Source organism: Triturus cristatus, chromosome 9 (assembly GCF_964204655.1).
Source record: "Triturus cristatus chromosome 9, aTriCri1.1, whole genome shotgun sequence".
NCBI classification, from domain to species: Eukaryota; Metazoa; Chordata; class Amphibia; order Caudata; family Salamandridae; genus Triturus; species Triturus cristatus.
This window is the reverse complement of record NC_140592.1, coordinates 241,527,071-241,553,022: the sequence shown is the minus strand read 5'-3', so window position 1 is coordinate 241,553,022 and position 25,952 is coordinate 241,527,071. Positions and strand designations below refer to the sequence as shown.

Sequence of the window (25,952 nt, the reverse complement as noted above, 5' to 3'; positions counted from 1 at the left end):
GTTCGAGCATGGAGATCAAACCCCTCCCCCCACGGAGGAAAGTATGACTTACTGTGTGATCACCGGAGCGGGAACAACCCTGATCGCTACAAGCAGCCGGTAGAGAGGCTCAGAGGAGAGCTTGTGCCTACCAGGTGCTACCACTTGTTACCGCATGCAGCCGGACTTTACCGATCCAGAGCAAACATTTGCCGAGCCACTGAAGGGTTCCATACCGCCGAGGTATTTAAGCCATGAACTGGATTTCTGGGGCCCCGGGGATGCATACTGCCATCATTACTGCGATCCCGTAGACTTTTGTGACTGAACCTCCAAAAGTAGTCAGAGGGGAGAACTCTAGAGTATGGGCTAATAGTTTACATTCCCTGGATGTGGTCATCATTGAATGGGGAATAACAGCAAACCCGTTGCACTAAGGTTAGTAGGACAGGGAGTGGCCTGACAACTACTAACGTCCCGACCTCAAGGGGCATTGTGTTATTGCTTTTGAATCTCGTTTACCTCTGCATATGAAAAATTGGAATTAAAATACTTCTTTTTATATAAAAACAAGTGTTTAACTGGACATTGATTTATTGTTTGCGCTGCTTGCACATTGAGTTATGAGTCATGTTCACTGCTCTGAATCTGTCCTCTCTCCCAAAGGAGCTTGGACTGCTCGTCTGATATTACCTAACTGAGAGTCAGGTGCAGAAGGGGTGCTTGGCCCAGTTGAGCCATAGTAGGTTGGGCCCCGGGACATCTGGAGTAAAAGGCTTCAACCACCATGGGTGGGTCCAGTAACTCTTGCTTGCCCAATGACCCACTGAAAAAGGTTCTGACATATGTACTGTATTGTTTTCATTAACACTAATCACCCATAAAGCAATCATCTACCCTACTAATTATTTCCACCCACCCATCTCCTTTCTTTGCTAAAGTGGAGCATTTCTGGTCCAAATGCTGTTCTTCTGGATCCTTGGTCAGGCCCACTGGCATTTGCAATGGTTGACGAGGATCACTTCTGGTAGAGGTTTGTCTTTGATGTTCTCCAATTAAATTCCAATACTCTTCACTAGCTAGATATGTTACACTAGCTCTTTATTATTTTTATGGATTTATCAAAGCATAGCTCGCCCTTAAGACCAGGGCTAGACTGGCCGTAGCGGGCACCAGGAGTTTTCCTGCTGCGCCGGAAGGGTGGGGGCTTGTTTTTGACACGTGGAGACCGTTTTTTGTTACTGGGGGATGGTTTTGCAGCAGTGCTGCAATATCGGCCCCTTGTAACAAAAGCGGCAGCGGTGCTTGGCACTAGCACCCCCTCCTTGCCCCCAACTCTTCGACCGGCACTTCTCAGTAGCTACCCCCCGGGCCAGTCGAGCGAATTTGCCAGGGCTGGTTTCTGTTCCTAGCCCAGCCGTGCTTAAGGCAAACAGCAGCAAGCATCACATTCATTGTATTCTTACAAATATTCAACTTTTAATATCCGCGGAACTTATCTGCATTTAAATAATGGGATATTATAATCCATAGAATTTAATAGTTTAAGAAATAAAATGGTGAGGCAATTTAGCTTCAAACAACAAAATGTCACTGAAATTATCAATTATATCAAAGTATTTATTGAAAGTCAATACATAATTTAAAGTATTTGGAGGTTTTACTTCATACAACCACTGGAATATTATATTTCCTTTAAATGTTTGCAGTTAGTGAAATCCTGCATGAAAGTTCAAAAGCATCCTTGCAAAAATTTCCTCCAGTATTTGTGGACTTTCAGTGTTTCAAGATTGAAAGTTGCAAACCTGGAAGAACTTCATTTGCTTGAGTCCTTCGTCCATTCTGTACACTGCAGCTTTCTGCTGCTAACAGCTTCATTTCTGTCCTTGTCTCCAGCAATGGTCATCAATCCTTCAACTAAGACATTCCTGTTCACAATTGTGTTTTTTCCTTCACCTGATAGTTTCTTGCTGCTAAAAGGCGATGAACCATTGTACTATGTACAGTATTTCTGCAAATAGCATATCATCTGCATGGAGGCAAATGCACCTAACAATACATCGAAAAAATCAATTTTAAACCAACCTGCATTAAATCATTCATTAGTGTTGCACAAATGATGTATCTAACATTTGTATCACCCTATTTCTTCTTGCCATTCCTTCACCCCTTTGTTTGTAATCACATTTGATCAACAACAGAAATTGTGCTACTTTAACTGCTATAGCTTTAATATTTAAAAAGAATATTCCATTTTGTAATGCCCTTTTAGTTGCACTTACTACTTCTTCATCTACACAACTTTTTTCTACCCTCTTTCAGTACATCCTTTTTGCTTATACTTTATGCCTACCATAGTGAACTGTTTAAAATATAATTGCTTACATCATAGAAATATACAGTGTCATTTGAACTAAGCAGGAACCGAGAAGCTAATCTAGTCCACCCTTTTTTCGGTCAGCCCTTTATACACAAACACTACCTGGTCTTCAGACTTAACTACCATGGCTTACTTAGCATGTAAGTTCCCTTGTTAATTTGCAACATTGAAATTATTCAAAACCTACCTTATTCCTTGTAGGAATTGTTCTAGAGTGCGGGGGCAAATATGTTACAAAACCAAACTACTACAGCAATGTGTGAGAGTTACTCATAGGCCACTTATATTTCCAACAATGAAGAACAAGTAGAGCTGTTGCACTAGAAACCATTTGCATGACGGAAGAGATTTGACATAATACTTTGCCTAAAAGCGAATGTTTAGAATAGACCGATTTACTTATAATATTGCTGCTTTTATGCATCATTTAGTAGGTGTATTTTTTTTTATATCTCAGAGCATTAAAGGATACAACACTATTGTTTCATGAACTGACAGGGCTGCAAAATGCCCTTTTTGAAAATAAGAGTTCTGAAAGCCAACATAATCCAATTAGTCTATAAGTGTTAATAGGATCAAGGTTTATAGAGAATGCCTGCATAGTAGTATTTATTATTTTTCGATAAATAAATACAGGGTGACTGTCACTCTCACTTTGCTTCCCTTCAATCATCTCACAGTCTTCATGGGTACCAGAATATCGTAACCAAAATATCATCTGACAGATGTATTGAGTCCTACATTTCATTTACATAAAATAACACCAAAATCTGTACCCAATGCAATGATATTATTGTAAATGGTATTTAGGACTCAATATTTCTGTAAAACAATATTTTTGCTAACGATATTATGACTTTAAACAGTGTGTGCCATTATTACTTTCCATCACATGCTCTCATTCACACCGCTACTAATTCTTTTTACTTTACTGCATGCTTTCTACTCATCTTTATTTTATGGGCCTTTTTAACACTTGCTGTATCTAGTTTGATTCTATGGGTCCGATTCACAAAGGTAAACTTAGACCTAAAGTCTAAATTTACGCCTGAATTCTAAGTTTAGACCTAATATCAAAGTTTGGACATGAAGTGTAACTTTATACCTGAAGTCTAAACTTAGACTTCAGGTCTAAACTTAGACTTCAGGTCTAAGTTTACCTTTGTGAATCAGGCCCTTCGTTTTTTATTCATTATTCATGCATGTTGTTTTTTTCAGCTCATCTACCTTCTCACCATCCATGCCTTTGATTTTAATTGAAACCTTTGTAGTTTTTCCTCATTTCCCACATTTGCATTCTTTTCATCCTGCCTCCTCTTCCTCCATTGTTTTTGGATTTATATTTGCTTTGTTTTCATCACTGTTTAGCGAGATGCTGGCTATGTGCTCTATTTGGTATTAACAGGTGTAACACGGAGTGTGAGGAATAAATGGAAGGGGGAACAAACCTAGATCTGGGGAAGTTGACGTTTATTGGACATCGGTGGTAGATATTGCACAAATAACTATAGAATCATTGGGTATTCAACTCATATGCTGATGTTTGGATAAAAATGGCTGAATTTCCAAAATATACTTAAAGCTGATATTTGTGTGATAAAATGACAAAGCATGTTTTCACTAATGGGACCCCCATTCCCATCTTGCATGGATCAGAACGGTGATGTCAGGGCCAGCTTTAGTACTGTTGGTGCTGGGTGCGAAATTCATTTTTGCCCCCCATCCCCACGGCCTCCTCCTCGGATGCCCTCACTACCATCCGAGAAAAGTGCCCCATATCTCTTCCTAGCCCCTCTCTAACATACATTTCATTTGTTTTAAAGCACTGGTAAAGGCTGGCTTTCCTAAAAAGAATGTATATGTACCCAAACAAACACTTTTCAGCAACATTAGGAATAGATAATGAAAGACTGGGGGGAAAAAAGAACTTCCTAACTTATTTTATGCAGCTTGCATGCAGCTCTTGCATGACCGTTCGTGACAGTCACTGTTCTATATACAGGTTGTATCTTATGAACTGCAGTAACAAAAGGATCTCTGTGACAAAAGCAATCCACTCAGCTATCCACATAAAATTCAGATCTGTGTTCTACGCTGTATGTGTTCTTTGCAGCCGGCATGTTAACCCTCTGTGCTACTTTATGATGAGTCAAAACGGCCACTAGACAAAACTGAGACTCCTCGCTCTCTAGCAGGAACAACAATCACAAGAGCTATCTTGAAATTTTTAATGCTGCCAATAAACTGGACGTACAAGAAACTCTGCCGCAGGTGTTTTTAAATCGTACGTTATTGCTAAACATAGCACCCCCCCCAAGAGGTCAGTGCCCCCCTCCCAGGTCAGTGCGGCTGCACCGGTCGAACTGCCCTAAAGCCGGCCATTGTGAGGTGACCACTTCTGGTAATCTTCAACATTTGGTGGCCACTAAAATAATCCTGTCCGATGTGGCTACTATTTCGTCTCTAACAACAGTAGCTCGGGAGGATTTTGATTGAACATCAGTAGTTCTCATTTCATCATTAATAAGGCTGGTTCTAGAGTTGCATGTAAACATGTGAAAGTGAAGATGGAAATGATATATGAGAAAGGGTATAAAGATCATAGGACTAGATAAAAACATCCATGAAGCGACGTACACAATAATAATTTGCCATTGTGGAATGAAAACATTTTAATGTTAGCAGTTTTCTCTAGTCGCGTCCTTCTTCAAATTTTTGCACGTGGACCTATAAACTATTTCCCTTGCAAAATACTATGTAATTTCATGGTGGATTTCTACGTCCACCTGCACAATATAAAAATATAGTCACAGATATGTTTCCACGAGTGGGTCAGAGGGCCTAAAAGTCAACAGAGGCCGACGTTTCTTAATCCCGCCAGGGACTAAAATGAGACGACACGCTTCCGCTATCTGTCCACTCTTAACATTTGTAAATCGTTAGCAAATAAATCTATACAACAGATAAAAGCAAGTAGCATAGTTTCCAAACGCTAACTTAATAACATACCAAATTTAAAAAATAAAAATATCAGTCTAACTACTAGAGAGTTAAATAAGAAAGACAATATTAATTTGCCATATGGCCAGAATTGACCAAACTTTGCCTAGGCTTTCGCGTGATGCAACAATTTAGGGTGGTACACATTTGCCCTTAGAATTATAGGTATACATTACAAATGTGCTCTTTTGGTTTACGAGTCACGCATGCGCTCCCCATAAACATTTGAAATGTTGGCGCATGCGCGCCAAGAGCCACGTTTCTGTTTGTAAATAATCGCTGTTGATTGAAGAGGACGTCATATCGAAAGAGTTATTTGCATTAGGGAAAGATTTGGCTTTAAAAAAGAAATATTTGTGGTAAATGGGTTACCGCAAGGCTGGAGTGCATGGTGGTAAATATTTATTTTTGCAGTTGGTCCATTAAGGTTCGCCCGATTTACGGATTGTGTCTTGTTTGTTCACTTTCATGTGTATGATAGACTGCATTGTCAGGTAGTGGTTACATTTTAGCTCATCTATGTGCTTACTCGGTCTCAGTGTGCAGAAAAATGTCCGGAAAGACGTTCAGAAAGAAATATCCTCGCCCTGGATACGCTGTAATTAAACAATCCTTCCAAGAGGTAAACGCTGCTTCCACAAGCGGCAGCGATCCTTTTCATGTCGATATTTACGTCTTCAAAAGAACACTGCAACCGCTCTTCCGCAGCTGAACTCTTCTGACGTCTCTGCCCTTCATTATTGAACGGGTGTCATCCGGTCTGCTCTTTCCCAAAGATTCTTTTAATTCGTCTGAGCTGGCGTTGTTCAGAAGAACAGTAGGTGTCGCTGTTGACTAACAAGAGATAACCAGAGGGTTTGACAAAGACGGATGGCTATGTGCCTCTTCTAAAGGCTTGCTTCGTAAGAGCTCACAGGCGGTTAGCTCCTGATACAGTGTATCCAGAATCTCAGATAAATGAGCCTTCCCTGTGAAAAAAAAAAAAAAAAAGAGTGAGCACGCATAGCTTTTGAAGTACCTATAGAAAGTATGTTCTTCTACCAGATCTATATCACAAAAACGTTATCTGTCAGAAGTGCCGCGTATTGACAACCCTCTTTACCCTTTAACCCTTTCTTACCATTTCTAGGGCAGCTTTAAGTTAGGCTGACTAGATTTTGAGAAATAAAAATCTTGACATTCCATAAACAGAGAAACAGGACTACACTATTGCATCGACCAAGGGGCACGGAATGATTTAATTGCTAAAGCTCACCAAACCAAAAAACACAACATAAATACAATTATTATTCCCATAGACCTTATTCAGCCGGATACTCACGGGGTTTAAGCCAAAAATCGCTTTATTTTAGATGTCTTCAGCCTCAAATTGAAGTCAACGTGGGAAATACATCCCCCAATATATATATTTTTTTAAATCCCACTTCCCTGTTCTAAATTGTAGGCACATATGCAATTCTTAAACATGCGTTTTACTTAAATTGCTTTCCGATAAAAGCTGCTCATTAATCCTGCTCTGAAACACTGAAAAACGTGCTTAAATATAGTTTAGTCGAGGTAACGGATAGGCAAGCCACCTAACCGGCAAAGGGGCACCAGTGTTAGGAGCTCTTTATATAGCATTCAGAAGCACTTTCATCTTCACTATAAGTAGCACTTAAAACTCAACCCACAATGCAGCGAGCCCCCTAAACTTAGCTGTAGACACAGAACCAGAATTATATAGCACGTACCACACCTTCACATTACTCTGACAAGGGGGCCCCTGTAGCTCCTTAGACAGCATCTTGTAGCACTTTAATTTGGCACTTTAAGCTGCGTTTCACCCTACTGTCCATACAGGGGTGGTCCTTTCTGCTCAAGAGTATGTAGAACATCTGTTCATCGTAACATAGCTGCTTGCAGGACTTTAAGTGGGCCGGGTCTCCCCGGTGCTGAGCACCGGCAGTTTTTTAAAGGGGGCCTCGAAACGGGTCTCTATCGGGCTCTATTTTGGGCACTGGCACAGGCGGTCCGTTTTTTTCCGGACTGCAGCGACAGCAGGCACATCGATGTGCGCGTGCTCACACTGCTCACTTCTCACTAGTGGGGAACTTACGGCATGACATCATGCCAGGTGAGCGTTGTAGGGGAATGGAAATCATTTAAAGAGAGTCATTTTCTCTCTGGATTTCTCTTCTCTTTTTGAAACTCAGGAGCAGCAACATTGTTGTGGTGTCACCAGGGCTTTAAGTGGAAGCTTTTTCAATAATATATACAAGCCATAGTTGCTGCTTATTTATCTTATTCAACTAACAACCATTGACAAAGCCAATAGTCCTGACTTGTTGTAGGTATGATGTTACTTGTTGTATCATATATCTGGATGCAATGACAGAAACAGCAAAATACAAGTCCGGTGGCACACTATGCTAAGCACAGATTTTTAGCTTACGTGTTTTTAAGTCATGCCCTTAATTACTAAGGATTTCTAAAGAACGGTGATGGATCAAACCCAGATCTGTTGACTGGGTGTGAGTGTTTGATTGGTTCTGATGCTCCGTCCATCACCACCCCCTTTTGTACCGCTTTGTTCGCCATAAGTTGGCAGGGTATGCTCAGACGTGAGTCCCTTGCTCACTTTGCCACTGGATTCAAGCAAGCCTGGCTGAAGACGGCTGAAATGCCAGAAACCGGTCCTAGGAAGCTTGTTTCCGGTCCAGAGAAGGCATGGCTTGGCAGTTCGGGCTGGAGTGTTCCCATGAGGCACAGGGTCAGACTGATTTGCATTTGGCCATGTCTGAACTGGGGTGGCAGAGTGGGCTAAAGAACGGTGATGGATCAAACACAGATCTGTTGACTGGGTGTGAGTGTTTGATTGGTTCTGATGCTCCGTCCATCACCACCCCCTTTTGTACCGCTTTGTTCGCCATAAGTTGGCAGGGTATGCTCAGACGTGAGTCCCTTGCTCACTTTGCCACTGGATTCAAGCAAGCCTGGCTGAAGACGGCTGAAATGCCAGAAACCGGTCCTAGGAAGCTTGTTTCCGGTCCAGGGAAGGCATGGCTTGGCAGTTCAGGCTGGGCTGTTACCATGAGGCACAGGGTCAGACTGATTTGCATATGGCCATGTCTGAACTGGGGTGGTAGAGTGGGCTAAAGAACGGTGATGGATCAAACCCAGATCTGTTGACTGGGTGGGAGTGTTTGATTGGTTCTGATGCTCCGTTCATCACCACCCCCTTTTGTACCGCTTTGTTCGCCATAAGTTGGCAGGGTATGCTCAGACGTGAGTCCCTTGCTCACTTTGCCACTGGATTCAAGCAAGCCTGGCTGAAGACGGCTGAAATGCCAAAAACCGGTCCTAGGAAGCTTGTTTCCGGTCCAGGGAAGGCATGGCTTGGCAGTTCGGGCTTGACTGTTCCCATGAGGCACAGGGTCAGACTGATTTGCATATGGCCATGTCTGAACTGGGGTGGCAGATTGGGCTAAAGAACGGTGATGGATCAAACCCAGATCTGTTGACTTGGTGTGAGTGTTTGATTGGTTCTGATGCTCCATCCATCACCACCCCCTTTTGTACCGCTTAATTACATTGGCCACGCCCCCTTGAGAAACCCCCAGTTTTTTCATCCCACTTAAAGCCCTGGCTGCTTGTATACCTCCAAGATCACCGCAGCAGCTGGCACTCTTCAGAGGCCTGTTAAGATGTGCTTCTTCTGTGGCTAACAGTTAGGTTGTGCAGATACCCAATGCATGTCCCTTGGGTTCGTAACCTGCTGCCATAAGAAAACCCGCATGCTCCAGCTAACCCATGGGCAGTGCTTAATTTAAGCCGGTGGTTTCCAGTGCTCAGCACTAGCATTTTATTTTGAACACCGGCACTTATGACAGTCAGCCACATGGTGGCACTGTCTGTGCAATTTAGAGATAAGCAGAACATCAGCTGTGTATACATAAAATATATATTAGAATTGTTTTTAATTCCTGCACCCAAGCCATTCTTATAGCTTTGGGGGCCTAGAATTGTCTGAATTATCACATTTGTAGGAATGTTATGTTAATAGTTGTGTAGGTATTGTCGTTGGCAATGCTGGCAGGGGCAGTGGGTAGTTAAAGCTGCAGCAGCCTCCTGACGAGGGCCCTAGCACATATTTTATTACAAATTAAGCACTGCCCCTGGGGTACGCTTCATCTCCATTTGTCCACCTTATATGATGGCACATAGTTATGTTACTCCTCATCTGACGGGCAGTCGTGTTCGGCATGACTCGCGGTTGTGGGACAGGAAGCCAGGAACAACAGCAAGGCTCCCTCGACCAATCACAATGCTGCAACACAGCTTTGTGATTGGTAAGCACCCAGGATCCTCTGACAAATCACAATGCTGCAATGCAGCGTTGTGATTGGCTTTGAGCGTCCTGGTTGGATGCTCAACCAGGGAATGGGAGCCTGGGCTTGTTCTCCATGCAGACTAATGCAGCCTGCATGGAGAGCTGGGAGAGTGCACATGACTGGTTTGGGCAGCCCGAGAGGGCCGACTAAACAGTCATTGCGCACTTAGGAGTGGGCAAACCACTCCTCTCCTGCCCTGCTCCGTAAGCAGAGCAGCCCCGTGCCCACCCGCCCGCAAAGGAAGTAAACATAAAATGACCTTAACTAAAAGTTTTAATCATTTTATATTTCCTTTCCTTTCCACTGCTCAAAACAGTGGGGCGACGCTCCTCTGCCATAGCGGAGGAGCCACCCCTGGACAGGGGGCTTATACGATCAACCAAATAGGCTGTAATGTAAGCACAACACCGATACCAATGCCACAAGTGTTGCAACTGTTTATTGTAAAACGTTTATGTCTGTTTAATCTTGTTTTAGTACTCATTTCCGCCCTATCAACCAAATGTTACACTCTGTGGTTGCACTACCTCTCATGGACGTTCTATCTAAGTTGTGCATCCACTTTCTTGTAGTTAAATGGTACTTTTTCATGGAAAAAGCTGTTTGATCTGGGCCGCGGATGTCGATTCACTAAATTCTCTATGGTAGCAGATAGAGTTGGGCAAGCCAACAGACTAACAGAGAGAGCCGAGCCACAGCCAAATCAAGGGTCTGGCTTGGCTCTAACAGTCTGTGCATCAGCTGTGCCTTGAAATTAGTTCCCATTATACCAACAGAGAGATGGAGGAGTCAACCTAGCATTACCTCCATTATTCCATATATATGCACACCACAGATGCTAGGGAAATGGAAAAGGTCCTTTCTTTTTCGGCCCCTTCGATTTACAGGTATCCAAAGATATTTGGATAGGTCATCTCGCCCACTTGTGTCGTGGCATGCTTCATCATAGGCGACCTCCCACACCACGGTAGGAATAATACTACCATGTGGACTCAACCGCATTGCGGGAGTTCTTGTATAAATGGAACTGGATAGAGACAAGGATCCAGATCTAAAAATGCTTCAGGGCATCCCTCGAAGGTTTTCCTTTAATCGCTAGGTAACCCGGGTATGATTAAAAACAGAAGATATGGATAGGAATTGATAGTCAAATATCGTTGTGGGTAAAACAATTGGTCAAAACAGATATTTCTTACCTTCCTAATACAAAGTAAACATCATTTTTACATGACATTTGTAAACTTTACATTACAGGAGCCACATTACATCTGTTGCACTGGGGACTGAGCCAGAGTGTACTCTGATCAGGCAGGTTTGCATCAAACTTTTCACTGACTAATCTGTACAACATGCGATTATGAGTCAATCTAATTATTGTTCTTGAACAGATCGGTCAGTTAAAGTCAGTGCAAATTCTGGTGCAAAATTGCCTACCAGTGCAAATGTCTCAGTCATCAGTGCAATGCATGTACTCAGACCATTTTGCATTTCTGCATCAACATAGGGCGACATGGTTTCAACAAAGGTTTCAGCGTTCCCATGACTGAATATATGAAACTCTCGTGCCAAGGAACACTGGATCCCAATAAAATACGTCACAGGTCGCCCTTATGCAACGAATACAAATGATCAAAGACGACACGTTTCTGCTCTCATTCAAAGATACGACTTAACCTCCCGCGTTTGTCTTTTAATCTCTCTGGGTTTGATCGAATAAGATCTACCTGGGATGATAAAACCATCTTTTATGGGAACATGTGGGAGAGAAGAAAAAGGAGACATACTGCTTTTGCCTATAAATGGCTCTACCCCCCATTCAAAAATAAAATGTAGGACAGCTATAAACGTGATTTGATTTAGTTTCTACTCACCATGCTGGGGGTCGTGACAAGATTCCAAAGTGCTTAGCAAAATTTTCCCAAGGGCTCTCTTTGAAATGTTCTTTAAAAGAAAAGGCAAAACGTTAAAGGTAAATTTTTACAATACACGTCATGCACAGGGGCTAAGTTCAGCACATGGTACACAAATGCCTGTCTGGCTTTAAATTATAGCATGCAGAGAAAGGAAAACGGTGCTGAGTCTGCCAGCCTTATGTCAAGCATCAAGGCCCTTGCCCTGTGTGCTGAGATGCTGCGTGTGTGTGTGTCGGCATGTATGAGCCACGCTGTGGGGACTGCCTCGGTCCTCACAGCATGGGTTAACCTTGTCAGAACGTGATAAACACTATCTTTGTGGGGACCGGTGCACTGTGAGGACCGGTTGCAGAAGGTACTTTTGAGTGAGTGTATCAAAAACTAAGCACCGTTACATTTGCCTCTGTCCGCTTTATAACCTTTCCTACTACCAAAGCGTGCGTGGAGTTAGAACAGTAATTGCACACTTCATTACTGTCAATGGCCGGTCCTCATAATAATAGGTATGTTATGTTGTGTGTCTGTGTGTGTGCATGTGTGCGTGCTTTGGCACAGTTTTGGGAACTGGTGCTTATTTTTCATAATCAGACCCAAAATCAGAGATGGATGTAATCTGTTTTAGGGTCAAACCCTATTAGGTTTGGCCATGTTCATCTCAACATATGTGACCAAAATTGAGAAAATCCCAGCATGATCCGATAGGTCTTACAAGAATTATTTGACTGCACAATTTTAAATCACTGATCATCGTTTCAGAACACTACAGCAAGGAGTATCAACAGGAGCATCTCCAGGTCACCACACCAGCTACGAAAACTCCCACAAACAATCAAGCAACACCTACAAACCTGAGAAGCTCAGGGGCTTCAAACTTGCATACAGCATGAAAGTCGATGACTTTGTTGCATAAACTGTGATTATTCTCAAAGTCCTAATCTTTTTTGCAATTATGAGAAGTTACTGTTTCCTACGGCTGGCAGCATTAACCCCTTCCCTGCGGGGGTAATTCCCCCGCGGGGTGGAGGGGTGGGGCAGCGGCGCCACTGTGCTCATGACGAGCTCAGGTCGTCATGACTCACAGTGGAGCCGTGCTCATGACGAGCTGAGCTCGTCACGACCCCGCCCACTGATTAATTCTCCTGCACAGACGGGGAATTAATCGCACGTGGGCGGGTCGCGGCTGTTATGACGAGCTCAGCTCGTCATGAGCACAGCTCCACTGTGACTCATGACGAGCTGAGCTCGTCATGAACACTCAATGGGTTAAAACGAATAGCATGCGCTCAGGTGAATATTGCATAGGCCAGAAGAAATACTGCAAATAATGCATAAGTATAATATCTGCACATTATTTCTTCTATATATCTCTCTATTTCAAACCTGTTCTTTTAAACTGTTTCCCACAGACATCATATTCCTTCAAGAAAAATACATTTTGAATAAGAGTGAAAAAGCAACAGTGGAATTCATTTTTTTATCCTAAGCCTGTTGCGGGGTGCTGCCTTGTACATACTAGACAAACAGATTGCTCGGAACCTAATTCAATAATATTGTTATTTTATGAACATAAAATATGCTCAGCAATCTGTAGTGACTGACAAATGATCGCATAATAAGATGCATATATAAAAAAGCTGGCAAGTCTGCAGTGAATGTTGACAGTGATTTAACATAGTGCTTGATGGATAGCCTCACGCTGGTGATTGGGAAAGCAATCAATGGGATGGCTGAGCACTGATTGGCGCGAGAGCCTTGGCTAAGTAGGTACCTATTCCTCATGTCAGTCAATCATCCTGAGACAGGAGAAAACATATCATGCCCTAAATCAGTCACAGGAGTTCAGCAGCTGAAATACAACCAGCACATGTCTTTTAGGAGAAGGTAGGAGATGCAAGGCTGTATCTTCTTACGTCAGCAAAGTGTGATTGGGCAGCAGTCTGTGCTTACAGCAATCATACAGGCAAACTAGCATTCAAAAAGAAAAATGCTGATTAAAAAACAGCCTACGTTTTCATTTTGATGATTATGGGTCAAAATTGGTTTTATTTCAAGGGGAGAAACGTAAAAATAAATTTCTCAGGCAAGCAGCAAAAAAAAAGAGAAGAATAGCCCAAGAAGCAAAAAAGAAAAAGGTAAAGTAAGCGAGTAGAGGGGGTATGCCTCAAAAGGGCATGCATACAAAAAAGGTTGGGTAAGATGCAATGTAGGAAAATGTAGAAGGAGTTACAAAACAGGAATACCTTTGAATGTTCATAATTGTGGGTGATTTACAACTCACATCCACGATTTTAATAAATTTACATATTTCTATTGATCTGCAAAAACCTAAAGGAGCATATGCATAATTTTAAGAAATCTATATATTTAATGGTACACACCCAGTTCTCCATGCATAAGGCAGTGAACTGTACACAGAATAGTCGATTTACTGGAATACTTGTACTGGAAAACTGCAAAATATTATTTTCTTTAATTTGTTTTTGTATAGAAGATGTTTTCCCTTTGGAGAACCCCTGTCCCAACCAGCCACCAGAAAAGTGGGGATGTGCACTTTTCTTTCACAATCCAGAAATGTGGTTATTTCTGCCTTTAACTGGAGTATTTTGACAAGTTTTTCCACGGTGAAATATTACCTAAAGTTGTTTGGTAACAGCCCACAAACCTGTATGTTTTTGAGCATTCACAGCATTTTGCAAGTCCACCCTCATATAATGCCCTTTCTGGCTTCTAAAGTTTAACCTACAATGGTGGAAAATCCACTATACTGGATTCTGTGTCATCACTTTGCCTTTGAAAATTACAATCATCCTCTATGAATTGGGGTGTGAAATTTGGAATTGCAAATGTCTGTTTGCACACCGAAATTCCAGTCAAATGTGCAAAACCCTTTGCAAATTGGGCCCAAAGTTTTTAATTTTGCCATAAATGATAACTGTTGCATTGGTATTAAGAGTGGGATATCCGAACTGCTTCAAGCCACAGTGTGTTGTGTATTATACATTGATGCTTTGCTATGTTCAAAGAGGAGCCATGTGTCCCCTCAGCAGGAGCAGGTCGGATTGTGCTCCATGTTATAAGAGGAGCCACTCAGCCCCTCAATACATGATCCACTTGTTTGCCCCTCCGCCCTCCCACACACACCGCTGCTGTTTTCTCTGGGGCGGCCTTTGCCCTGTTTCAACTGTATGTTGTACCTGTTGTGCATGTCTTTCTGACTGAAGCTTGCATTGGACGTGGCAATATTGTTCCTGTTGTCTGTTAGTGAAACTGGAAAAACTGTTTCATTATGCACAAGTCAAAACTGTGAGCTGTGCAGGCGAAAATATATGCATATCCTAAAATGTAGGGCAGCTTTAAACATGATTTACTTTATTTTATACTCATAAAAATGTTTTTAAAAAATTTACCTTGAGGTTTGTGTTATTTCTACGCAAGTAAATGGACATTGAATCCAAACACATTTGTTATCAGCCCTTATCTCAATCTATTAAGATAAAATTATCCAAATAATTTGCTGGCCTCTTTCACTTTAATATTAAAATTGTATTTGTTCACCCGAGCGGTTGGCCAAAATGGTTCTGATGGTGATGCACTTGAAAAAACACGGTAGCGGGTACGGTTGCGGTCACTGGGTGCCTTCTCTCCTTTTCGTTGACAAGACATCGCCGCATGACGTGGGGAGGTCGGGAGGGGAAGAGGGACGGGCACTGCCCCTTTATGTTTCCCACCCTGGGATAGAGAGTTGGCACTGAGTCTCACCGCCTTAGAAACTTTCCACAACACACACACTCAAATGTGATTGCATGGAATATTTGTACTTCTGCCGCAATGTTATATTTGTATCGTGCATATTGAAAATCTTAATAAAAACATTTGCAAAAAAAAGTTTACTTGTTTAATAGTAATTCTGAGAGTGGATGAAAGGTTACGCAATCATGAGAATTACGCCTGATATAACATAGTCCTATGCTACAGCGCTTCAGTTCTGAGCCAGCAAGTCAAGCCACTTGAGTAAAGCACTCTACCAACAACCTTCTGTCTGATTAGTGACTGTGATTTTCAAGATCTCAAAGGAAATGTTGCTGCCTTAGTGCTAGACAATTTGAAATCTGTCCATGGAAACCCAGAAACACTGAGCTACTCTCAGTAGAATTTGTGTCCCCCGGCTTAAATAGTGTTTTTCTATTGACTATCTATTACCACCTAACAAGCCCTCCATACCTTCTTGTTTTATCCTTCTCTCCTCCTTGCCCTTCCATTACCACACCACACATGCATATTTAATTGTCTAAGAGAAAGCACAATTTTAATATTAGGTACTCGAACACGTATTACTAAAACTGTAAAACCTGACAACGAAGATTACAATTGACATTCTTTTAAGAGTACTTTTCTTTTAGGTTATTGTATTGTGCTGGAGCACTTGTGCAGTGTTTTGCCCCATAAAGCACTATGATTTCTTTGCATTGTCATAACATTTGGAAAGTAGGGTGTGGATACTGAATATAGGATATAGAGTATTGTGGGACAATAACATCATGGACAAATTATTGAGGGACAAGCTATCGAAAGGTAAGTATGTACAGATTTTCTACACCTAACTCCATATCTATGGACCTTGAAGATATGTGCATTTTCAAGGTACATAGATGTGGAGTTAAGAAATAGTAAATCTGTACTTCCCCATATGCACTTACCTTTCGATATTTTGTCGTTCAATGTTTTGCTTACAACATTCTTGTACTCCATATTCCAGAGTACATTCGAAAGAAGGCAAATAAATCATGATTTTACCATGTTGCGCAGTTCTTGAAGCAGCTGTAAAACATCCATGAGTTTCTCTTCCACCAAGGACAGCCTCACTCTCTCTGTCTCCAACATCTGAAGCTCCATCTTCAGCAGCTCTGTCTCTTCCACTTTCTCCTGCAGCTCAGCCAGCAATGGACCTTTCATCTGAAGAATGATACCACACACAGGAAGTTAAAAGGAGTGCCAGCATCCATTACTTGTCACTGTCAGTGAGAGAAGGGCTCTTGTCCTCAGCTGTTAAAAAGCAGTTTTTGTTCAGAAACTTTCTTTGATGTAATATACAGTACCATCTTTTCATCCTCTTAACGAGGTGACTTAAAGTATTAAACAATTACACATTCAGATCTTTATTCAAATAAGTTCATTCCACAAGTCTTTGAACAAGAGGCAGACATATGCAGCTTAATGATGCAACTTTTATTTTTTAGAGTTTAAAGCTTTATTAAAAAATGATATCTTGTTACAACCTATATGCATACGCTAAACCATATTCCACGTATTAAAATAGCATAACTGTGCTAGACTCAGTAGAGAAGAATGTTGCAAATCAAAATAACACAAAAAACAAAAGAATTAATCAATTGTAAAGAGAACTCAGTATGAGGGCATATAACATGAAGGACATAGAAGCAAGCGGTAAGTGTATTCAACTCAGCCTATAATGAAAACACAGGGAAACTCTGTAAAAGTGAGTATAAAGGCAAGAAGTCCATGTGCATTAAGTGAGGGTAGACGAGTCACTGAAACCTCGCGTCATGTGCCTGTCTCTGGTTCCCCTGAGGACCTCTTAGACCCTCGAGCTCAAAACGAGCTGAGTTTTCACGTGGCTTCTGCTTACCACCCACACTCTGCCCTTATGTGCCAATAACTTTTAAAAAAGCACACACCGTTGATGCTAAAGAATGAGAGAAAGATATACCCCTCTAGTGCAATTCATAATGTGAAACCAGAAATCTGGAACAAATCCCAGCTTCCTCGCATGACCCAATTGTTTGATTCTCGGCAAATATTTTATTTCACAGAACTACCTTTTCCTTTGTTGTCACACATGACAGTCCTTCAAACTTATGAATCCAGGATGTGAGTTGCACAAAAAACTCTTGTATTTGATTTAATGGCTACATATAGAGTACAGCTGACAGCTGGTTTGCCTTTTAGTTCATTAAAGGTTTTGTCATCAGGGCAGAAAGTTTTCTAATTTCATATTTACAACTTTTCATAAATATTATCAATACAGTGATATAATCTGATGTGGTGAGAGGAAATGCTTCCACATTTTAAAGAAATATACTTCTTTGAATTTTGAAAATATGTTATGATATTTTTGACATGATGTTTGTTGAATGATTTATATGCTAAATCTTATAGGGCCAAAGCCCAAACAGCATCGCTTTATGGGGCTGAGTTGTGGTGAATTTCCAATCTTAAGCCTTTACAGTTTAAGGAGCTGAAGTTCATTAAATTACTGTTAAATTTACCCCAATCTGCACCGTCTACCCCTCTAGCTATCAACACTGCTCACAAATGCATTGAGTACCTTGCCGCCCTTAAACCACTCATGTTGGATTAGGCTGTGGCCCCATCCCGAACTAGAACTGTATAGAAGGGATCTTCTAGAAAAGAAGAACCTATGCACAAGGAACAAAATCAAGTGGTTTTTGCATAAAATCGACTGGTTTGCGGAGTTAGGCCTTCATTCAATCTGCACCTCTCCGAAGTTTATTAATATAAACTTCAAAACACTTTTAGTCGAAACCTACTTGGATTTCATAGTCGTTCAGTGGCACCATTGCACTAACTTGGGATCTCCTACACCCAATTTCTGGTTCATAAACAATTTCCAAAATTTGAGGCCTTTTTTGATGGGATCGTGCCTCCCCTTCTGAAATGCCTGTACATTAAATTTCGCCTGGGCATCTTACCTCTGAAGGCTTTTACCAACAAGTGCTCCTCTGGTTAATTTTTGTAGGCTGTGTGCAATTTATTTTTCGGGTGTAAATCTGAGGATGCGGGCTACTTTCTCTTTTTTTGCCCTTCTTACCTCGGTCTCAGATGAAAATGGATCCGCCCTTTATGCCTTAAACTGGGCCTAGACAGCTTCCGATAGCTCACAGGATTTTCCCCTCTGACTCTTCTAGGACTATAGTCTTCTCAACAAGTAGATTCTCGCTTGTGGCGTGGTTTACTTGTTCTAGATTACTTTCCTCACAGACCTAGTATTATCCCTGAGAACTTTGTTGCAGTTTGTTTTCTTTCCACCTTGGTTTCTTTTAGTCTGTCTTCATCCTGATTGGATAACGTATAATTTCATAATAACTTCATATATGTTATGTAAAGTGATATACTTTAGTTGTTTTAGCTGTCCAAGGACCCTTAAATGGGATCCCTGAACCTACATCTGTCCCCTTATATGCCGTATTCCATGCCGTGTACAATTTTAAATAATTTTGCTGTGTTAATGTTTTGCACTTTATCTGACTGCTTACAGTGCTGCTAAACCAATTGATCGTATTTTATTGTCCAATCTTGGCCCTGTTTTAATTCCATTGTAATGTGCGTTTTTAAGGTGTGTACACTTCTTTTATATTATTATTTGTTTTTCAAATTAATATTATGTTTTTTCTTGTACTTTTATGGCCTTTGGCTGGGATAAAGTTATATACTGCCAAGCTTTTGCAGGAAATACATACACAAGGTAACATAAAGCAGCATCTAAATCAATTGCCAGTGTAAGTTACACAGTAGATTTGTTGAAGTTAGCCTTGGGGAGAGGAGTTGGCCGAACGGCTAGGGCGGTCAACCTCGAACCTGGGGAACTGGGTTCGAGTCCTGGCAATAATGCTGAACATCCTGTGATTCTGGGCAAATCACTTAATCTCCCCGTGCCTAACAAAAATTAATGTGTCCTCGTGTAACGCAACTGTTGCTATGTAAAGCGCTCTGATACCCGATACTTCGGGTCAAGTTTGCGCTATATAAAACTCTGTAACAAAAAAAAAAACAGCCCTGTGAAACACAACCTATAATGTACCCACCATTTGCCCCAGATCTTGGCATGTTTTTGAGGGCATTCTCTGGCGAGGTATACGGGTACCTCTAGTTTCACGCATCAGTCCATGCCAGCACGCCACTTGGATAGAGTGGGTAAGGGTGTACTCCTCCATTTGCGGGCAATGCCCCTTTTGGCCATGTACCCTTAAGGCGAGGGTCTCCCTGCTGTCTTTTATTTAAGCAAATACATTTCTTAAAATATTTAAACCTGACTTTGTATATGTGAGCATACAAATGTATATATGTATATTTAAAACTAGATATACACAATATATACAAATGTACATACAAAGTCAGATTTAAACATTTTAAGCAAACTACACTCAGTAGTGAAAACTGGTTGGACACATTAATGTGTGGCAAGTTGCAGTGTCTGTTTCGCCTCCTCATACATTTAACAGCTGTGGTGGTGGAACACAAAGGGGGGGCCAGGACAAAAAGAGCGGGGGCACGGGCCCCATCTGGCCACTCTCTAGAGATGCCACTGCCGGTGTTGCCATTACAACGAGTCCTCCTATTGCTTATCCCTGACCTTGTTTTAATAAGTAAATGCTGAGATGAGAAAGGGGGATGAAGGATAGTCGCAGGACTACTTCCAGGTAATGCCATCCTGCAAGCTTGTTCCTACAACCTGCTAGTCCTTACTTAGTGAACAGGAACAGGGATAAAGAAAGGCAGGAAAGAGGGTGACAGTGATTCATGTTTTAATTTGTGTCCTCTGTTTTAGCAAGCCAGAGCTAGTAGTTGGAATGCAATAAGCACTGTCCAGTTAAAGAAACATATGGCTCTCTGCTTGTAAGTCTCTTGTTGTTTGCTATTCAAATTATCTTTGTATTTCCCACCGATGGGTTTAATAACAGCAGTTTAACTTCTCTACTGAAAGCAGAGACAGGGAGACTGCAAGTTTTCTGCAATTCATCTGCTGCCAAGGCTCTGTTCAGAGTCATATTAACCTAATCAATATTAAAAAGGCTTGCAGTGGCTGCCCAGACAAGGGAACAGCACACATCAAAGTAAAGGAATGACATGCTACTTGGGTCCCACCGAATGCATGTGGGAATATGAGATACAAGCAGTGGCGGCCGACACAACCAAAAAGTGGTGAGGCGGAGGGAGCATGGGAAGAGGTGCTCGGGGGGTATTTAAGAATTAAAAAAAATAACTTACCTGAAGCTGCCAGCAGCCTTGCGCCTCCGTGTTCCTCTGCTTCCTCGTTCTGGCAGACATTGGGACTGCATCAGAGACTCCCTGTGCAATCCCCGCGCCGCTCTCATGCTATTACCAAACATGAGAGCAACTCGGGATTGGCACGAGCGGGCTGTTTTAACACTCAGTCAGTCTGTGCTGTTTCTACAACCCAGCTGTGCAATACAGCTGGATTGAAGAACAGGTGGCTCCTCCATGTTGGCGTAGGAGCGTCACCTCACTGCTTCTCACAGTGCGAGAAGCAGAAACATAAGATGGTATAAATACCATTTTATGTTTCTGCTTCTTGCACTGCAAGAAAGCAGAAGAGGGGTTTGGTTGGGGGCGGGCGGGTGGTCGGGTTGGGGGGAAGTGGCTGGCCCAATGTTGTGGGTGCTAATCAGTCATGCAGACTCTCCCTTTTCTCCATGTAGGCAGCATGTGGCCTGTATGGAAAAAAACTGCCATTGCAGCGTTGTGATTGGCTAGGGGAGTGGAGGGAGGCTGCCGGCAGCTGCTTCCTACGAGGACGACGAGGGACTGGACCGCCGAAGGTACTTTTATTTTTTTTAATTCAAAATTAACCCCCCGTGTTAACCCTGCCCCCCCCCCCCCAACCCCACCCAGGAGTCATGCCGGCCGCGACTATTGGAGAAACCTAACTGCGCATGTCTGTTTGGCCGGCCTAAGACGGCTGGCCAAACAGGCATGCGCACTTAAAAGTGCTCATACCACTTCATTCCGCCTCCCTCCCATGGCCCGGGCCCTCCCTACAAACAGTAGCTCAGCCAGCAGCTGAAAAATAAAACAATAATAATATATTGTTTTATTTTATCATCTGCTGGCTCTGAGCCAGTGCGGCAACGCTGTTCCGACATTGCGGAGGAGCCGCCACTGCATACAAGTCATTGAAAAGAAACACACATATCTGGGGGCCGCCTTGGGGCATGAGGCAACAATCAGGCCATGCATTTCCACAACTTCATGCACATAAATGACCATCACTACAATACAAACCAATCCAACTGCAAAAAATATTTTAGTTTGTTCACTGGGGAGAAAGGCTTCTATTACAAGCGCAGTAGTGAATTCCCATGTGTCCGGTAACTACTGCTACCACACATGTGAGAATTCCAAATACCTTGGTCATTATTACACATCGCACAGTTTTCCTCTCATAAATTTCGGCAGGTCTAATGAGCTAAAATATACCAACTGAATAGTGTGGTAAATACACCAAATTTGACATCAGATGCGCAGAATCATTTTACAGTCACAGACCCTTTCAGTTCACAGAATCTGCAACCACAAGAGTTTGACTATGTACAAAAGTTGCTTTATGAGTTGAGAAATTCTTTTTGACTCATAAAAGGGCTTTTGTGACTTTTTGCGAACTGCAAATAGGAGGTAGAGAGAAAAGAGGTACCCCCTACTTGTGATTCAGAAAGAAATGTACCAATGGTGTGTGACCACAACTGCAGTTGTAAACCATTGATCAGTTAATGGACCCCAAGTTGGGTTGGTAAGTGATTAGCATAGAGGAGGCTCTCCAGGTGGACTGGTTCCCATTCTAGAATTGGGTCCATGGCCTCAAATGGAGCAGGCAGTGGTCCTCACTCCTCCAGTGTCTTCCCAAATGGGAAACACTTTTTTAAAGGAGCACCAGTGCTTTTAGCAAACATGGGTTGCTTTAAAAAATGTTTCCTAATTGGGAAACCAGGGTAAGGGACCAAGATTTGCTGTCCTATTAAGCCTCCATTCCTGCATTTGCAGCTGATCACTGGGGGTTGCAAATAGAGAGAAGCCTATTTAATATTCATTAGGCAGGTGATTTTGCAACCCCTCTAATAAATAGGCCACATGGCAAATTGCATTCCGATTCACAAGCTAGTTGGTGTGCAAAATGTACATCTGTGGTTTGTGAATGGGAACAGTACATCTGGCCCTAAGTACTGCAGGCACTGAATGTGGCTTATTATGTCCCACTCTCTAAGTGAAAACTCAGAATAGGAGGTATTTCCCATATCTGACAAATACCTGTGGAGTCAGTATTTGCCCAATGTGGTATGTGCTTCACCCATAGTCAGGCTATGCATCAGGTCCAAGGTGAAAACATGTTTTGGGACGTTGGCTTGGTAAACACCAACATTTTCCAAGACTTACATTGTATTTTTGTTTGATAACACTCGAACATGGGGCCTGATGTATCAAAGGATGTTACCCACTCTGTGCCTATGGGAAATGTATCAATACATAAGGGTTATTACATGCTTAGTGAGGAAAACAAAGAAGTCATTGGTTATGGCAGGAATTATGGCAATACTGCTACTGGGGGCATATTTACAAGACCATGAAAAAGTCACGCAGAGCAACTTTTGAGCAGGCACACTGTGCCACCGGTGCATCAAACAAAGTGATGCACTGGCGGCGCAATGACCTTGTAAATTAGGCCCTCAGTTCTTATATGATGCAAGTTGGCAGTTATAACTCACTTACAGCCTTAACACTACACAGAGTCAAGGTGTTCATGTTACGTTGATTGAAGTTTGTCCATCAACATTGATTACTTTTTGGAATATTTTAGTTTTTTCAAATTGATACATTTGTGAGAAGACTACAAGGATGTTATATTCATTCAAGCAATGTGAAAAGTCCCCTTCAATCAATCAATTAATCAATCATGGCATTTGTAAAGCGCACTACTTACCCGTGAGGATCTCAAGGCGCTGGGGGGTGGGGAATGCTGCTACTGCTCGAAAAGCAGGTCTTGAGGCATCTTCTGACGGTCAGTAGGTCTTGGGTCTGCCGTAGGTGGGTGGGGAGGGTGTTCCATGTCTTGGCGGCGAGGTGGGAGAACGATCTGCCACCGGAGATCGCTCTTTGGATGCGGGGGACTGTGGCGAGGGCGCGGTCGGCGGAACGGAGCTGGCGGGTGGGGGTGTAGAAGCTGAGTCGTTTGTTGAGGTATGCTGGTCCAGTGTTGTGAAGAGCCTTGTGTGCGTGGGTGAGGAGCTTGAAGGTTCCCTTTGCAGCTTTTCAAGATCTACAGAAGCTGCATACCTCGTATATATTCAGAGTGAGCTTTTGGTTAATCCCCATCAGCCATTGGTTTGCTTCCGCCAACTTGCTTCAACTATAGATAATTATATTGATATGTGGTATACGTCCGGCTTGGCCATGCTGGCGACCAAGAATGCAGTTTTGCACCAGAGTTCTAGCCTCTGACTCCCCAACTATCGAGAGAAATGCCTAAAAAACAGAATCCTTAGCCATCCGAGTAACAGCACATTCAATATTGCTGTGTGCTAATCATGAAGACCTCCTTTGGCATCCATGCTGGCCGTTGCCTCGGAGGCCCTGTGGTGACGGGGACGACCGCAGGTGAGCCTGAGACATACGACTGCTGAGCCCTACTGGACGAAAGAGTATCTTGCCGCCTGCTCATTTTGCCTCCCCACCACTCAGTTTGTGCATATGATGCAATGGGCGGCTACAACGACCCGCGGAGCATCCCTTTCCCGGTGGTGCCAGTCTGAACCATTGCTGGGGACATTGGCGGTTGCATTTGCCAGCACAGTGCCTACTCACCTGGGGCATGTTGGAACCATACGTCCTCACTGGGCCCATCGGCTGCCTGCATTGGCTTAGGCCTTGCCTAAGCCTGCTCGTAGTGCCGCCCCTTTATTGCCAGGACTTGGAGGACGAGGCAGACAATTTGATGCAGCGTTGCTCACCCCCGGTGGTGTACACCGTATTGTTTGGGAACTTGTTGGATAGATATATGGGGATTCACTGGGCTTTAATGAGCCTGGTGTGGGGTGGGATGAGCCTGATGTGGGGTGGGAGATGGGAGGGTTTCCTTGATTTAAATAAGTTTATATGTTTGTCTTGATTTAAGGACCTACTATACTGGATTTCTAAAGCTTATTTCCACAATAACACACTGCATGAACATGTCACGTAACACAGCAGGTCCCATGGTCGAGACCCCACTCATGACGTGGAACATCACTGGCATTAATAACCCCCATAAGAGGAAACAGATAATTCAATATCTCACCCGACATGGTGTGAAAATAGCATTTCTACAAGAGACGCATCTTCCTCCTGGCACACCACATACATTCACCTTGAACTAGGCCCCACATTGTTACTTCTCCACATACAGCTCATATTCATGAGGAGTCTGCATACTAATCAGTTCCTTTTACCCCTAGACTTATTTACATGGCTGAGGGTGGCAGATATGTAGCAGTCACAGGCCTACTGGCAGGTCATAATGTAGTGCTACTTAATGTTTATGCGCCTAATATCGTCTCTCCAAAATTCTTCAGTGATCTGCAGGCCGTAGTGGGTTGGGCAGATGCAGATCATATCATATTAGGTGGTGACCTCAACATATGCTTAAACCCCTTCTTAGATTCCACGGCTCCAAATCCCAGGCAAACTGAGATCACTATGCATCCTGCAGGATATGTGCACTACCTACTCTCTTACAGATGCTTACCACCATCGGCATGCTATGAACCCTGGACACACGTTGTACTCCTCGCCACACAATACATGGGCCCACTTGGACTACTGGTTGCTCTCTGCTACAGTCCTCCCCTGGCAGGAAGTTGTGATCACTATCCCACACACTCTTTCGAACCATGCCCCTGTTTTCGCCATGGCCTTCCCTGGTGGTGTGAAGCGCAGTTGGCACTTCTGCTGTAATGCACTTCACAATGATGTCTTCTGGGAGGAGCTTAGCACTGCCATAGTCAAGTACTTTGAGATCAATTCCGGATTGGTGACAACACAGGCCATCCTCTGGGAGGCCTTTAAGACCTACATCCTAGGCATAAGTATGTCTAAGCATGCTGTAATCCTGCATGACAAATGGCGTTCACTCTTTTGTTTTCAGTCCTCCATAGAATTTCCTCTGAGGTCCCTGCTGTAGCAGCATTTCTCGATGCAGAGAAGGCCTTTGATTCATTGGAGTTGCCTTTTTTGCATGCAACGCTAAAGAAATTGGGCCTACCCCGGTTGTCCACATCTCTCATTATGTTGCTTTATTTACAGCCAAAAGCTCGCATTAGGACCAATGGCTCACTTACTGCCCCATTCGCAATAGCTAGGGGAATGAGACAGGGATGTCCGCTGTCCCCTATGTTCATTATGGCCATGGACCCACTGGTGGGACATTTACAGGAAAAATACCTCCACCGTGGCCTAAAGCTCTCAACTGGCCTCTTGCTCCTCTTGTTATTTGCTGATGAC

At 42.9% G+C, this 25,952-nt stretch overlaps 1 protein-coding gene across 1 annotated transcript in view; it reads right to left on the bottom strand.

Annotated features, from left to right (window-relative positions):
- Positions 1–1,585: 1,585 nt before the first annotated feature.
- The window catches only part of EFCC1 (EF-hand and coiled-coil domain containing 1), a 249,513-nt gene continuing 225,146 nt past the window's right edge, over positions 1,586–25,952 (bottom strand). Inside the window, exons 6-8 of the mRNA XM_085624844.1 lie at positions 16,440–16,598; positions 11,604–11,673; positions 1,586–6,327 (exon numbers count right to left, since the gene is read on the bottom strand). Of these exons, the coding sequence (XP_085480970.1) occupies positions 6,194–6,327; positions 11,604–11,673; positions 16,440–16,598 (363 nt within the window). The 3' untranslated portion in view covers positions 1,586–6,193. The remainder of the gene's footprint in view (positions 6,328–11,603; positions 11,674–16,439; positions 16,599–25,952) is intronic.